Genomic DNA, 16,574 nt, shown 5'->3' with positions numbered 1-16,574 from the left:
TTTTTTTCTTACCCAAACTTCAAAGACATCTGAACAGGCAAAATATTCAAGGCAGAAATAAACTGGGTCTTTATTCTGCTCTGGGTCGGTGTTTGAAAATCTTTGTTGACAACATGCCACTAAATGCACTGAAGCTACAAATTAGATAGTGACAATTGTCACCGTTTGAATAAGCTTTGGTCCAGGATTTTGATAGTCGACTACATTTTCGCGTGACAAGCATTTCATTTTCCCAAACGACCTTCATTCCCAAGAGAGAGCTGCAAAACTGGGTTCTGCTGTAATTAGGCTCGCTGGCAAAAAAAAGGAAGCACCCAAGGTAGAAGTGGGAGATAAAAGACAGGGAGGTAGAGTGAAGGAGAGGATGAGGTGGGGAGGATGTGAGGAGAAGGGGGTGGTGGGGGTGGAGGGGCCTAGATAATGAGAGGCAGGGTGACAGAATGAAAGAGTGCAAGAGGAGAAGAGCATGTCAAGAATCAAGGGGTGTTGTTTGCCTGCGGCTGCCTGGTGGTGTGATGTCGTTGAATCTTTTCACCTTGATTATTATAAAGGGCTCTGTGTTAGGGTCTGTGTAGTCTGTAGCCTTCACATTCCACTGCCGGGATTGCTCCGGTGCTGCCTGAAATTCCGCCGGATGCATGCATTTTCGCTGATGTCCGTTTCCTTCCGCTTTCTTTGTGTCGGAATTATAAACTCCCGTCGATTTATGACGACTACGGTTAAACTGCACCGTCATGAACACATGACACTGACACAATAATGTCACTCTTATGTAGATACCTTCAAGTAAAGCGTTACCAAAATGCCAATAAACCAGAGCACGTTTTTATCCCATCCCAGAATGCTGTGTGGAGTAGCCAGACCCTCCTCCGCTCCGCAGCGTGTGGATGGTCTGGCAAAGCGAGACTAGGGTCTGTGTTGTCAGCACGCCAACCTACTTATGTCGGCTTGAGCTTCTTAGCCTGTCTGCTCGCTTTTGATTTTGCATACAGCAGTTTAGTTCACCTACACAAGTAACGTAGGAGAGCTAAAAAAAAACTGCCTAAGCAAAATGTAAAAAAAAAAAAACCTGAAACAACAAAGGGCCCATTTAGTGTTTTAGCCTTCTGTGTAGTTCAAACCCAATTTGGATTTTGGTCTTTATAGCCAGTTTCCCCCTTCATGACAACTGTTCAGCGGGTGAATATTTTTATAACTCACCGGTTTAAATTATATTCAGGCTTAAAGTTCTGCATAATTAAGGGCCTTCCCCTGTTAAGTGACAGGTGGGCTGCAGTCACAGGAAGCAAGCATAGGCTTCATTCAACCCACCTATTTGCCTAGAAACCTATGGGTGGCATCATGGAAACTACGTCCATATTATGAACAGTCTATGGATATGTCATTACAGTAATATACAATAATAATACTTAGAGTAACCAGAGGCCTGTTCATTTGTTTAGGTTTATTTGTGGCTATTATCCCCTTAATGAAGGGGGGGCAAGCATTACAGAAAACAGTGTAAAGTGGGGTTTTATGAATATGAATGACATGCATGCACTGCAGTACTAAAGTATGTGTCTGAGCTGACTAATAATTAAACTCATACCTGTCCTCGTCCTGCAGCTCCCTCGCTTCACTTCTCCCTCTGTCTCTCTTTTTGTCTGACAGAGACGGTGATGGATACAAGGACAGCGACAGCTGAGCTCGGCTGGATATCGTTCCCTGCCAATGGAGTAAGAACAATGTGCAAAGGTGTACTGTGCGTGTGTGTGTGTGTGTTTGGTGTGTGTGTGTGTGTGTGTCTGTGTCTGTGTAGGTGTATGCATGTGTGTGTACCCTTGGGGAAAGCAGTTTGAGTACACTTTACAGTGCTCCATTAAGAAGTCTGTCAAAATCTTAATTACAGTTGCAAGGTGACACCAATTAACCGCTATTGATGCAGAATAGAATGGATTCCAATAGACCAGGGAGGTGTAGCTCACACGTGTCCACAGGAGACAAATTAATAGAACAGAATAAAATAAAATATAACTGAAAAAAATACAATACAATAGGGTCTTCCACCCACTTTCTTGAACTCCTAGATTTTTCTAAATGCTGGCTTGGCTGCTAGCCGGTTACAATAGTCGTGTGTATGTGTGTGTCTGTGTGTGTCTGTGTGTGTGTGTGTGTGTGTGTGTGTGTCTGTGTGTGTGTGTTTGAGGTGATCGGCTCTAATTGTGATGAATGGTTGTCTCTCTTCAGAAAAGAACAAGGTAGAGGAAAGGGAAAAAAAGTGAATGAGGTAGGGGAGTGGGGAGGTAGGAAAAGAGAGAGACAAAATGGGAGGGAGGGAAAGAGAAAGTTTAATTTGTGTCAGGTCTTTGTAAACCCATTAATCATTTTGGCCTCTCCTCTCCCCTCTTCCCCTACTTCCTCCCCTCTCATTCATTACCCCCTGCCCCTTCATTACACACACACACACACACACACACACACACACACACACACACACACACACACACACACACACACACACACACACACACACACACACACACACACACACACACACATTCCCACATTCCCCAGTGGGAGGAGGTGAGCGGTTATGATGAAAACCTCAACACCATCAGGACCTACCAGGTGTGCAACGTGTTTGATCCCAGCCAGAACAACTGGCTCCTCACGACTTATATCGACCGGCGGGCTGCGCAACGCATCTACGTGGAGATCCGCTTCACCGTACGCGACTGCGCCTCCATCCCCAGCGTCCTGGGCTCCTGCAAAGAGACGTTCAACCTGTACTACCTGGAGACCGAAAGGACGTTGTCACAGAGCATCAAAGGGGTGGAGTACTGGGCCAATGCCCCTTTTCTTAAGGTAATGAGTGTAGAAAAGAGGCAAAGTGTTAAAGTGCCCATATTATGTAAAAATCACTTTTTTCTGGGATTTGGAGTGTTATTTTGTGTCTCTGGTGCTTCCACACGCATACAAACTTCCATGCTGTTTTGAGTGAGATACGGTTTCTGAATGTGTCCTGCCTTCAGTTTCCGGGCGAGCTGGTAAAAAATCTGCAGGGCTTTCTATGTCACTAGCCGAGACCAGGGGCCTAGGGGGCTAACCGTTAGCATGCTAGCTCGTTCTCAATGGCAAAACACTGCTACAACACACACAAATTCACCCTAATCTACAAATAGTATATAATATAATATAGTATAGAACTACTTACATGTCCATGTTCTGCAGGTATTCCAAGCAAAGTTGGAAGTGTGCCCTCGTTTAGAAGAAGTCTTCCAGCTAATCCTGCCTTGTACAGGCCGAAGTTGGAGCTAGCTCATGTAATCCTTACCTAGCTACTGCGCATGTGCGACTGACAACAGAGATGTTACACAAGTTAAGAGGTCTCACTCTGTAGCTAAAACAGAAACCTGAGTGTAAAAGGAGGAACTGCAGCAATGTGCAGTAGAACAAAAATATGAAAATTAAACCATGTAAACCTATTCTGATACAACAAATTACAATTATGAACCTGAAAATGAGCATAATATGGGTCAGGGTACTAAAGTATAATCCGTTTTTCGTTTTAAACCAAAAATGAAAAAACAAAAATATGACCTCCGTTTTCTCGTTTTTCCAATGTCCATACAAATTAAAAATTAACTGGAAAACTGCTCGTTTTTCAACTGTTGTTAATTTTTCTGTTTTAACCCAAGAGCGAGAATACGGGCTCATTTTTATAATGTGTATAATCATTGAAAATCTGATGGAACACAGGTCTCGTTTATAATGTTATTTTGGTCTTACGTGTTAAGATCAAAGTTGACTAAAACAAATCTGCTCTCGACAGGAAGTAACATTAACGTGTCAAAATAAAAGTATGAGAGCTGTAACAACTGCCAGAAGAACGAGGCACTTTATGAATACATTGTTTGCCTGTAGCTTGTCAGATTAGGCTAAAGTTAGCTAGGTCGAATTTTGACCTGGTAGTGCAATGAGGCACTATTGAGCTTTACAGAAGATATATTTACAAGTATGTGCATACACACACACACACACACACACACACACACACACACACACACACACACACACACATGAACACACACAGACAGACAGACAGACAGAAAGACACAGACAGACACACACACACACAATTGTTGGGTCTTCGTAAATTATAGTGTGTGGTCTAGACCTACTCTATCTGTAAAGTGTCCTGAGATAACTCTTGTTATGAATGGATCCTATAAATAAAAGTGAATTGAATATACCAGTCTGTTATAATCCAAAACAACTAATCATATAATCCTAATTTTCACAGAAATTAGGTACAATTCATGTAAATGAGGTCTGTTGACAATGAATGCAAAAAATAAGTGTAAATAAGTCTGCAGGGGCCTGAGGAGACCAGACCAGAATGAGAGTCTCCAGTACACTTTAACTTGTTAATTTATGTTCTTCATCACAATGAAATGTTCATTGGCAACTAATGTGGTCAACCATGTCGCGTACAATACTCTGCAGAGCAATTTAAAAAAGACCTTTATACTTTTTTTTACTGGCTGATGTAAGATTAGAGTAAAAGTAGTCAATAATGCCACACATAATGCTAGGGGAATGCAGATTTTATTTAAAATGTGATATATAAATAAATAAATTATTATAATCTTATATCTATTTAAAAACAATATCAACAATATCCATTCTTACTCCCTTTGTGGCTATTAATGAATGTTGCTCAATAAAATACTTTATATAACCCTAAATAATTAACTGTAGCTTAATCTGACAAGCTACAGGCAAAAGCTAAAGTACATTGTTCTTCTGGCAGTTATTACAGCTTTCATACTATTATTTTGACACGTTAATGTTACTTCCTGTCGAGCAGATTTGTTTTAGTCAACTTTGATCTTAACACGTAAGACCAAAATAACATTATAAACGAGACCTGTGTTCCATCAGATTTTCAATGATTATGCACATTATAAAAATGAGCCCGTATTCTCGCTCTTGGGTTAAAACGGAAAAATGAATAACAAAAAAACGACAGTTGAAAAACTTGCAGTTTTCCAGTTAATTTTTAATTTGTATGGACATTGGAAAAAAAAGAAAACGGAGGTCATATTTTTGTTTTTCCGTTTTTGGTTTGAAACCAAAAACGAAACATCGACCCGTTATTTCGTTTTTTCATTTTTGGTTTAAAACGAAAAACGGATTATACTTTAGTACCCTGACCAATATGGCCACTTTAAGAGCTGCTGGTTCTGAAAGTATTGTCGCGTTATAAATTAGCACTTCAAAGTAAAATAAGGATGATAATCTCAATGTTACTCAACACAAAGACATCAATTCATTTGGACTACCTTATGGCTCATCTTAAATTTGGATTTTTGTTTGTCGTTTGACATGTTAAATGGGAGTTTGGGAATCTGACACCTGTGCAAATTCAGTACATAGGATTGGATTATCAGATTAAATTATCTGAACAATGCTTTGTCACAAAGCTGATAGCGAGGATTTGTTTTTCTTGTTGTCAAGTTGTCATTTTGGAAATTAATTGTTTTCAAAGGATAGGGACAATCTGCAATCCAGAAGAAAACACTGAACTGATCCAAAATTGATTGGATCACAAATTAGTTTTTTGAACAAAGTCTACAATTTTTAAACTTCCTTCAGCTCTTAGAACTGAATGCTTACTGATGTTGATGTGTTTTCCCAGTGCTCTTTGGGATTCATAGTTGACTTCTCTCCTAAAAATGTAATGTACACAGTCTTGTTTGTAGTTTTTCAATTAACCAAATTTAATTACATTTGAGTGTAGTTTCACACTGTTTGTGTTGATGAATCCGAGGGTTAGAAACCAACCAAGTGTTGGAAGTCTCCTAGCAGCCTCAACTGGTGGCATCATTGAGGTTCATTGGGGAAAATAGCAAATTATGACTAAATTCTAAACATAACAAAATGATATGATATGTGATCACAAGTGCATTTCTCCAGTAATATACAGCAGATTTAAACATCATTTAGTGAATCTAAAATAAGAACCAAAGATCATGGACAGAGAGCCCTAGAAGAAGTTTGTTTATATGCTTTTTCTTTCTTTCTTTTTTCTATTCTTTCCTCTGTCCGTACGTCACTGTAAGGTGGACACCATCGCAGCAGATGAGAGTTTCTCCCAGGTGGATTTCGGTGGAAGGCTAATGAAGGTGAACACAGAAGTTCGGAGTTTCGGGCCGTTGTCCAAAGGCAGAGGCTTCCACTTGGCCTTCCAGGATTTGGGCGCTTGCATGTCTCTTCTGGCTGTCAGAGTATTCTATAAGAAATGCCCCAGCGTGGTGCAAAACTTTGCCTTTTTCCCAGAGGTATGGACCAGAACTAACTGAAAACAGTAGTGCTCCTTCGATCAGACTTTGGTGCAGCTGTTGTCCAAGATGTATACAGACATTCAAGTAGACATTTGTTTTATGATTCTGATTCTGTGCAGACGCTGACTGGAGCAGAGTCCACCTCATTAGTCATCGCTAGAGGAAGTTGTATCCCCAACGCTGAGGAAGTAGACGTGCCCATAAAGCTCTACTGTAACGGAGACGGAGAGTGGATGGTACCCATTGGCAGCTGCAGCTGCAAAGCGGGTTATGAACCAGACAATGGCAACGTGTGTCGAGGTAAATCTGTGCATTAATGAGGCTGCGCTAGTTCTGTGCTAAAAAAGAAAAATGAAAACTGCTGCAAATAGTAAACTGCACCGCAGCACATCAGAGATGATGCCATGTATGCTGAATTTGTTCTCTCTCTTAAAATCTGTTCTCATGACCTTGCTACAGCAAACACTGTTGCATGCTGCATACACATTTCATATTGTTGTGAAGCAAAAGCTAACGAGCCGGTGTGGCAGCAAATCAATATCCAGCAAACATGCTTCTAATAATCGACCATACCAAACATGCTATTACAGCAGGCAATATCTTACAAAGCATACACTAAAAAAGGCACCACCCAGCATGCTAGAATCAAACGAAAAGTTTCAACCTTGATTTTTATATATAATCTGTGCGTGTTACAAATATGGTATGGAAATTATCTTTTGATTAAATGTGTGCGTAGCAAAAAAAAACAAGCTGAACTGTATGCTGAGTCAATTCTGTAGAAAATGCAAATGTTTTATTGTGTGGAGGAGAGTTGGTGTGTCATTTCTGGCAGTCCTAGCAAAATAATCACATGCATGTATACATTCTTGGTTTTATTTGTCCCAAAGGTTGCAGCTCACGGTGTTCCATATGTTAATATTAGTAGAAGCAGACTTGGGTGAACATGGCACAGAAATAGCTACTCTATCTCTTTTAGCTTCTTTTTATATCTGGCCTCCTTCCCCATTTCCTCTCCAAAGTAGTACCCATCATTTCATATTCTGCCTGAAGAGTCTCATCTATTTTGTGTGTGTGTATGTGTGCGAGAGAGTGTGTGCGGGGGCGTGTGAGCATGAGTGTGTGATGTATGTACATATGGTGAAATGATAAGTGAGGCAGCCTCATCCCATGTTAATTAGTTTAGCATGTTCCAGCCAGATTAGTCTCCTGCAAATTAGTCCTGGACTGCCAGAGAGTGTCGAAGAGATAGAGGGGCATCTGGAAGGAAGGAAGGAAGGAAGGATGGAAGGAAGGAAGGAGAAGAACCCTCTGGAGAGATGGACTGGTAAGAAAGTAAAAAAAAGGACAGACCAAGGACAGAAAGTTAAAAAACTGTTGGAGATAAAAGAGATAGAGAACACAGAAGGGACTGATGAATAGTATTCTATCTGTCTCTAGTGAAATACATTACGTGTTAGCTTTGCCTTTGGTGTCATTGTCTCTTTTGCACAGAAATAATTTTTGTTCATAATTGAGTGGGTAGAAGGTAAGCCAGACACGATTCATGGGAGACAGTGATTAAGGCTGACAATATTACTGTGAGTTTAGTCTCGCTTTGCCAGACCTTCCTCCACAGCGCTGCGGAGGAGGGTCTGGCTAGTCCACACAGCATTCCCGGTATGGAAGAAAAACGTGCTCTGGTTTATTGGCATTTCTTTAAACCAATCACAATCATCATGGGCGGTGCTAAGCACTGGGAAAAACCGCGGGAAGGAACTTGTTTTGGTGGAACATGTGTATGTTCAAAAGTTGTTTTAGTCGTGCAACAGAAAACTCAGATTAGACAGATAGTCTAGCTAGCTGTGTGGATTTACAGTGCAGAGATCTGAGGAGCAGTTAACCATAGTCCTCATAAATCCACCGGAGTTTAAATTTCCAACACAACGCTACAGAAGGTAACGGACATCAGGCTGAAAAGAGTGAAATCCGGCGGAATTTCTGACGGCAGTAGAGCAATTTCAGAAGTGGAACGCCGTGGATCTAGACTACAGTGATGTTGGTCGCATTTCAGAAGTAATTAGGATGCAATTTGGAATTATTAAGGCCTTTGCTGTCAATCTCTAAAGAAAATATATTGAATGAATGGAATATTTTTGACAAAATAAACAAGTTTGAGTTTTAGGTTTCCTTAAAGTGATGGTTCAGAGTAATTTCACCCTAGAGCAGAAGCCAGCAGGCAAGTGTTATTTAAAATAAACTCCTGGTGTACTTACAAACTTTCCAATCCATCCTTTTATGAGTACATAACCTATTTGTACTAGTGTAGAAGTTTGGTATCATTTTGGGCATTATTAGTGGGGTAATGTACAAGATACACTCTTGGATCCATTAACGCCTGCACTAAGCTATTCAGCTGATAACGCTAACTCTCCCAATATTCGACCCAGGTGAAAAAAGCTTCTGGGGGGTTGTTTGGCTCGAGGACGTGGTGCAAAGGACCCAAGGGTGAAATTACTCCGAACCATCACTTTAAGCTTGACAGTCCCTAGTAGGAGATTAACAACCTACAAAAGAAAATTAACACTCATATAAGCAGCGAACAGAATATCGATTTAAATGAATAAATAAAAATCAGCCCTCATTTTTTGATGGCTCCTATCCAGACCATGTATTTTGCCATTAAAAAATAACAGCATCTGTGATGAATTAATGGGGTAATAACATAGTGATGTTATAATTAGTTATTACTCATTCCTGGGGGTGTGTCTAATTACTGGTAATATTTACACTGTAGATGGTAGATTAACTTAGTTTGTGTTATTTGACAGAGGTTTTCCTCTTACTGTAACAGTATACAGTATATCATTTTCCATTGTGATCAGTGTTTATATTGTTTATATTGCCCAGCCCTACTAAAAAGTCTGACTGGATGTAAAGACAGACTCAGTCAACATGACTTGACGCTTTATGTCATGGCATGTTTACGTACACCTGCCTTGTGTGCTCTCTTCAAGGCTTTTGTGCTTAAACAGTAATTTAAGATGACGTGGGACAGAGTCTGTCCACCGAGCTGGCATCTTTTTGGTGTGCTCTTCTGCCAATCAGCTGATAACAACTTGGCAGGGAACTGGACTCACTATTAGAACAGATGGTTGTTGTGTGTGGGTGTGTGTGTGAGTGTGAGTGTATGGGTGTGTGTGTTAGTGCACATACATGGTGTTTATTTTGCACCAAACCAGTATATTGTGCAAATCATCCAGCAAAACTGGCTTAACATCAAAGTATTGTGTGTGTGTGTGTGTGTGTCTGTGTGTGTGTGTGTGTAAGGTAAACATATTCAAATGACCCTCACTTCAAATGCAGCACTACAAATGTCAGCACCACCATTGAATACACAAAAACTACCCCCGCTGTGGAACCCGACAACGCTCTAAGAGATTTTAAAACCTGCAGCCTTTTACCACACACACACACACACACCCACCCACACACACACACACACACACACACACACACACACACACACACACACACACACACACACAGAAGAGAACACAAGTCTTTAGTGAGCCTGTAAGCCAACTTTATACAATTGTCATCCACATGGTCGCTGTGTGACTCAAAACAGCTGGTTAAAGGCACAGGGAGGGAATAATTTTTGTGTCCCTTTCTAACTCTTTCTTTCTCTCTCTGTAACTCTCTGTGCTTTCCCTTTTTTCTATTCTATCATTTCCATAGTTTTTCTGTTTTTGTGTTACCATGCATTCTTAGGTTTGTTCCATTTGCATGATGGGTTTTCTGCGTCACTTCATCCTTTTTTGTCCATTTTATCTTGACAAAATTAGTTACATAAGAGTATGATAATTACAGCAAATACATCTATACTACTTACTTTTGTACCATTACATAATATCTAAAATCTGACATTTCAATAAGAAACACTCAACTGGTACTCCAAGAATGTTACTTTCTGAAAAGTTGAATTTTAACAATGGTACACTATTTATAAACTCAGTGACGCCAAACAACTGTTAATCAATCAAAGTGACACTTGACATTAAAATTAGCTTACATTTATTATTGGCTTTGTATCATATTGGAGGCAGATGACCATGTTTAATCAGATTTTAATAAAGTCCCACTGTTGTCAAGACAACATTTTGGTCTGTTCTTCCTTATGAACATTTAACAATACACATGTACACACAAACATTGACATGTGTAGTTTAAAATCCTGAGAGAGAGAGAGAGAGAGAGAGAGAGAGAGAGAGAGAGAGAGAGAGAGAGAGAGAGAGAAAGAGAGAGATAACTAATAGAGAGGGAGCAAGACTTGTTGCCATGGTGACACACCCCATGTGTACGAGCAAGGTGAATAAATGACCTTGACAAGCCAGATGTCTATCTGCCTATTCAAGAACCACACACACACACACACAGGAACACACATTTGACACTCCTGAAGAGACAACTTCAAAGAAAGGTAGATAGTAAGGTAGAAACTAACAGAAAGGGAAAGTGACATCGACAGACACAGTGACAAAGAAGAAAGAGACGGTGTCCAACAAAGAGGGAGACTGACGGAAAAGTTGGCATTTGAATGTGTGTAAAATAATAATTACTATTACATTTCAACTAGTAGTCCTACGTATAATTTGCAACAGCTTTAAAGGGCACAGGACTCTGAGGAGAGCAGCATTGGTCAGTTCGCTCAGTTGGATGTAGTTGTAGTATAGTTGAAGACCACCAAAGCCTCTAATACAGTCTCATAGCCATTTATTTAGCTATTTTTCATAGTGTTTGGGGGAATTTTTATGCCTTTATTACAGACAGTCAGAGAGATGACAGGAAATGAGGGATATAGATCTGTAACATAGGTTCCCTGGACAGACTCAAAACGGCAATGTTGTAGTTTGTGGTGTGCGTCTTAACTACTTATTTACTTACACAGCTTTTGACTATAATAATAATGATAAAATAATGATTTATTTGATCACGTGCAGTGGAAACAAGCTGTAAGCACAATATCAACATATTATCAACTCATAACGTTGTTAGGGTGAATGTGTAAGCAAACGCATTGCTTTTACCGAGCAACTATCATTCATTTGGAGTCGTGTTTCTGGCGCATGTAAGTCCAATATTCACTCTCATTTAGCTCTGTATTTGGTCTCGATCAACTCCTGAGGGAAATATCTGACTCTTTAGCTGATAAATGCTCAACTATGTTCACCAGCTAGTCTCTAACTGTGTCTGTCTGCTGTTTGGTGCTGGGCAGGTAGTGTACAGTTGGTTTTTAGCGCTTCTTTGCGGAGAACAGCTGTCTGCTGCAGCCAAAAGAATTACGCTATGAGAGCGGTGAGATTGAACCAAAATAGTAAAATTCGAGGCAGACAGCTAAACAATTCACTGCAACTCATAAAGTATAAAATTGGTATTCTCAGAGAAACGGGGACTCACAGCCTCCCCCACACCACGCAGTAAGGAGACGGCACTTAGACCTAAAAAGTGTGTAGTTCACTGATGTTACATAATTGTAAAAGTTGTGTAACGGTTACTCCATGCTACGATTTTGGGGTCAGCGATGTATAAAGTATTTCACAGTTAATACACGCTTGATCAAGTCCTTCAATAAGATATGCAAGTGTACTTCATATCTGAGAAGTGAGTTGTTTCTTCAAGCTCTGTGGCTCATGCACAATGTAATATGCAGTAAAAACAGAGAACAGCAGCCTCCATTGTAGAACAAAAGCAACAGCAAAACCAAGAAATAACAGTATACCATTTCAGAGTGAACACAATAGAGCAGTACTGCAGATAAGGGTTCAAAATTAACTTTTCCGTCCAACAGCCAAATAGCAAGTGAATGTTTGTTTGAATTTTACCAGCCACTCAATAGATTACCAGTGTGTTTTTGGCTCGTGAGTGAAGCAAATCTACCAGCCACTTGCGTATTTTTGGCTGGTGGCTGGTGCTCATTTTGAACCCTGACTGCAGAAATAGTGATATTGAGAGGGAAGAATAAAAAACATTGGTTTCATTTTTCTCCTTATTCTCTCTTCCATTACTCTGTCTTTGTTTTTTCTGTTTGCCTGACCCTAAACCCTTTAACGTTTGATTAAGTGATACTCCAAGGCTCTTAACTCACTGGCACTTTGTCTCATTTACTTCCTTCACTCAATTCATGTTATTATTTGGACTCGTAGTTTGTAAGGACTGCGTAAAAGTCTTTTTGTGCAATCCGCTGCCTTCCACCATAAATCTGTGTTTGTTCTTACAGCATCTAAAGCATCTTCGAGATAAAGTGAACATTCATTACAGCGTAGGCAGGAAAAACAAAGTGCTTTAAATTAATCAAACCTGCAGAAAAAGTAACATAAAAAACCTCATTTGTTTTTTCCCTTAGCCTTTTGGCAGAACGTTGTTATGCTAATTTCTCATTTTACACCTCTCTGTTTACCTGTTTGGCTTTTTATTTTAGCTGTAGTCCTAATTTAGAATGTGTTTGCCCTCACCAAAAAGGCACTTATGAAATCCCATGTGTAAATTAAAGGCATGTGTCCTTCTTTGATACAAAGTACTCTGTCTTAACATGTGATCTATTTAACTTCAGATGTATAACCATGTAATGTTGTCATGTAATTTAATTAGTTTTGTGAATCTAAACGTTTCACCTTTAGCTTTAAACTAGATGTAAGTGGTTGCTGTGGTGGCGTAGCCTGGCTCCGCCCTCCTATGTACGTCCGCTCAATTTTCATTTCCCTTCAGTACTCCGTCTGGGTTTGCGGTATATTCTTGGGTTTTCTCCGGCCAAATATTTGGCTGTCCAATCAGCAAACAGAGGGAGTGGCTGAGAACGATGACGTTGAGGACGTGCGCTAGAAAGATGCGAGTGAAGCCATCCGGTCTGTTGTGGCAACGCTGCCGAATATCCAGAAGTTAAAGCCCGAGCAAGAACAATCTTTGCTGAGTTGTGTTGGTGGCCATGATGTTGTGGCCCTCCTCCCCACGGGGTTCGGGAAAAGTTAGATTTTCCAGCTCACTCCGTTAGTGGCAAAGGAGTTAGCTAAGGCTAACGCTAGCAATGCTAATATTGTGTGTGTGATAGTTGTTGGTCTCCCCTCTTATTGCACATGCCCGTGACATACAGTACATTCCAAAAGTTTGGACACACCTTCTCATTCAATGTATTTCTTTATTTTCATGACTATTTACATTGTAGATTCTCTCTGAAGGCATCAAAACTATGAATGAACACATATGGAATTATGCACTTAACAAAAAAGTGTGAAATAACTGAAAACATGTCCTATATTTTAGTACTTTGAAGAATCTAAAATATATAAGACATGTTTTAAGTTATTTCACACTTTTTTGTTAAGTAGATAATTCCATATGTGTTCATTCATAGTTGTGATGCCAGGGGGATCTACAATGTAAATAGTCATGAAAATAAAAGGAAACGCATTTGAATGAGAAGGTGTGTCCAAACTAACCATTGGTTATGGCAGATCCAGAGTGGCTCTGGGCAGATCCAATAGTTTCAAACTTCAACAGAGTACCCGCCTTCAAGGAAGTTAACATTTGTCATTGGAGAGTGGCCAGACTCTCTGTACAAATGAAATGTACGAGAGTCTGGTAGGACCAGGCTAGTGGTGGCGGTGTTTCTGCAGAAATTGGAGTTTTGAAGGGTTCAATTGCTAACCTACTTGCAAATGTTTCATGGGTAACCTCAGTTACTATACTATCAAAATGCCTCAAACAAAGCATGTAATATAGTCTAGCCTGAATGAACATAAACTTTTCCTGCACCTGAATAGACGAACAGCTGCCAAACTGTCCTTGGGTTTTATTGAGATTTAAACCTAGAAAACGAAGCAGCTGCTCTGACAGCTTTTTCGGATTTCACCCGATGCCCTGCTTTGTTTAATATTTGTAAAGTGTGCTACCATTTTTGGCAAGGACTTTGAAATTGTGATTTTAAGAGACATGCCTTGTAAAATAAAGGTTAAATAAATATTCCCACCGAACTTAAACTGAAATGGATCAGAATGCTTATTTTGTTCAAAGAGCCTGTAAAGTATGATTTGTAAATTTAACTGAGACAGTAGCAGCCATGTTTCTAGTCTTTGGCATTATATTCAGTTAAAGATCTGGCTTTATTGGTAATAATTATTTATGCCAAAAATTAAAAAATACAACAGTTCTTTTTGGAAGACCAGCTGAGAAAAAGGGGATGATGCATACATCTTTGGCATCTCAGAAACATATTATTTTTGGATAGAAACTCTACAGAGAATAGGGTCAATGGGCAGTTCTAAGGAAGTCCACTAATGGTGATGAGTGAGATCCTTTTAATTAATTAAAAAATAAATATATACTTTTTTTTGTGGAACTGTGTGAACGTTTCCTGAAGCTTTCCCCTAAATGAACAGGCGAGCAATGCACAACTGACTACTGTAGTGTTGGAAGGTCATTTTGTAACAGATTGGTGTTATATGGACATGATCGAGTGGAGATAACTTCAAAGGCTCAGAGATGTGTAAATGCTTTAAAAATAGGTGCTGTTCTTCCTCAAATTTAAAGCTTTAGTATGTAACTTTTTGATATTAATAAACATCCGGCCGGTGAGAGCCTCGGGCAGAAGCTTGAGTGAAGATAATTACCTCTTCTGAAGAGTCCATCGTGTTTTTTAAAACCTCCGTGTCCTCCTTGGCTACTAGCAACTGTTTGAGGGAGGGGTGGGTGCACGATCACGTAAGGCTTGGATCATGTGGACGCGCCGACAGTTTTGTTGTCATTACTTAGAATTCCTCATGGAGGAGACTGAAACTACGCACTATAGCGTTAAGGCTGCAGAGGGACAAGTAACAACACCTGCTTTGGCATTCAAATTTAATGAACTGAAAGGGAGGGCCTTCAAACAGGCTACTAAACAATGTAGATGAGAAACAGGTATCCCCTTAATCTCACTGCAGAAGTGACACCCTGACTCCGACCTCCATTTTCAGCCTTGTCTTATCCCAAGCGGACTGCAGTGCAAATAATCCAAACCGGTGTATACAAGCTGAATAACAAGCATGTGCTGTATGCTCAGAACAAGCCGTTCCTGGATGAATCATCATGTTTAAGAATTTATGTATGTGTTTCATGTCACAAAGAATAATTTTGTCAATATTTATGGACCGAAACAACTCTGACCCAGATAAAGGAACCAGAGAAATAAAACCATATTCTACACCAGACATAATCAGTGTGACGCTCAGTTTGTGGTAATACACAAAATAGTTTTGTGTATCTTGTCTGAACAAGATAATGTGCTGCAATCCTCAGAAAGCACCCTTCTGTGCTCTGTCAACCTTAAACTACCAGTAGTAACTCCACTGGTATAGCATCTTTCTAAAACAAAGTTTGCCAAATGTCTTGCAATCAAGACAAACAAAAGGCGCACAATCGTAGCCTATTTGTCGTGTTTTGTTCATGTTCAGGAGGCTGAGTTGTGTATTGTTTTTTATGTGTTCTCTCTCTCTCTCTCTCTCTCTCTCTCTCTCTTCAGCTTGCCCTCAGGGGACCTTTAAGTCGTTCCAGGGGGCAGGATTATGTAAGCAATGTCCGCTCAACAGTCGCTCCACCATCGAGGCTGCCACCATCTGCGTTTGTCGCAACGGCTATTACCGTGGAGACATGGACAAACCAGAGGACATGTGCACCAGTGAGTCAGTCTCTCTCTGTCAAACAAACACACACACGCAAACAAAAATACATACTCTGTAACCTCTCAGTGATGTAGCTGACTATGGTAATTCTTCAGGGGCACCGAGACTGTCTTGTGAAGCCAGACTTTTGGACTGAAGTTACCAATAGCTGCATATTACAGCATGTCAGTGGTTGGCATTGGCACTGACAGTCCAATATCTCATCATTGAATTAAAGGCCAATATCTGCTTTAATTTACCATTACAACCCTAATTTCATGCACCTCATTCAGAGCGAGTGTGCCGCAATGTTCCCGTCCTTGTTTGGGGATTTGGGGAGCTGTAAGTAATAACACTGCCACACTCCTCAGGCTTTGTGTTTAGTGTGTCGAAGAGGCTATATTGCTATGCAAGATGAGGCACAGAGTTTGAAAAACGCTGCCTCTGTGTTCCACAGAGAGATGGTATAAGTAGGTTGAGACATGAATCATTTTGGACTGTCTCTGTAGCTAGTCTAAAACTGTGAAACTCTGTGTGTGTGTGTGTGTGTGTGTGTGTGTGTGTGTGTGTGTGT

The 16,574-nt window shown here is 40.2% G+C and overlaps 1 protein-coding gene across 3 annotated transcripts in view; it reads left to right on the top strand.

Annotated features, from left to right (window-relative positions):
* The window catches only part of LOC114561052 (ephrin type-B receptor 1), a 95,723-nt gene that overhangs the window by 31,104 nt on the left and 48,045 nt on the right, over positions 1-16,574 (top strand). For 2 of the 3 annotated variants that reach the window (XM_028586707.1, XM_028586708.1), the window contains exons 2-6: positions 1,651-1,715; positions 2,554-2,844; positions 6,105-6,323; positions 6,446-6,626; positions 15,862-16,017. In XM_028586707.1, the coding sequence (XP_028442508.1) occupies positions 1,651-1,715; positions 2,554-2,844; positions 6,105-6,323; positions 6,446-6,626; positions 15,862-16,017 (912 nt within the window). Of the gene's footprint in view, positions 1-1,650; positions 1,716-2,553; positions 2,845-6,104; positions 6,324-6,445; positions 6,627-7,522; positions 7,958-15,861; positions 16,018-16,574 lie in introns of those variants that run through there. The other variant, XM_028586709.1, reaches the window with a different exon arrangement.

Source organism: Perca flavescens, chromosome 9 (genome assembly GCF_004354835.1).
Source record: "Perca flavescens isolate YP-PL-M2 chromosome 9, PFLA_1.0, whole genome shotgun sequence".
Classification (NCBI taxonomy): Eukaryota; Metazoa; Chordata; class Actinopteri; order Perciformes; family Percidae; genus Perca; species Perca flavescens.
The sequence above is the reverse complement of the archived record's forward strand: the minus strand, read 5'-3'. Positions and strand labels throughout refer to the sequence as shown.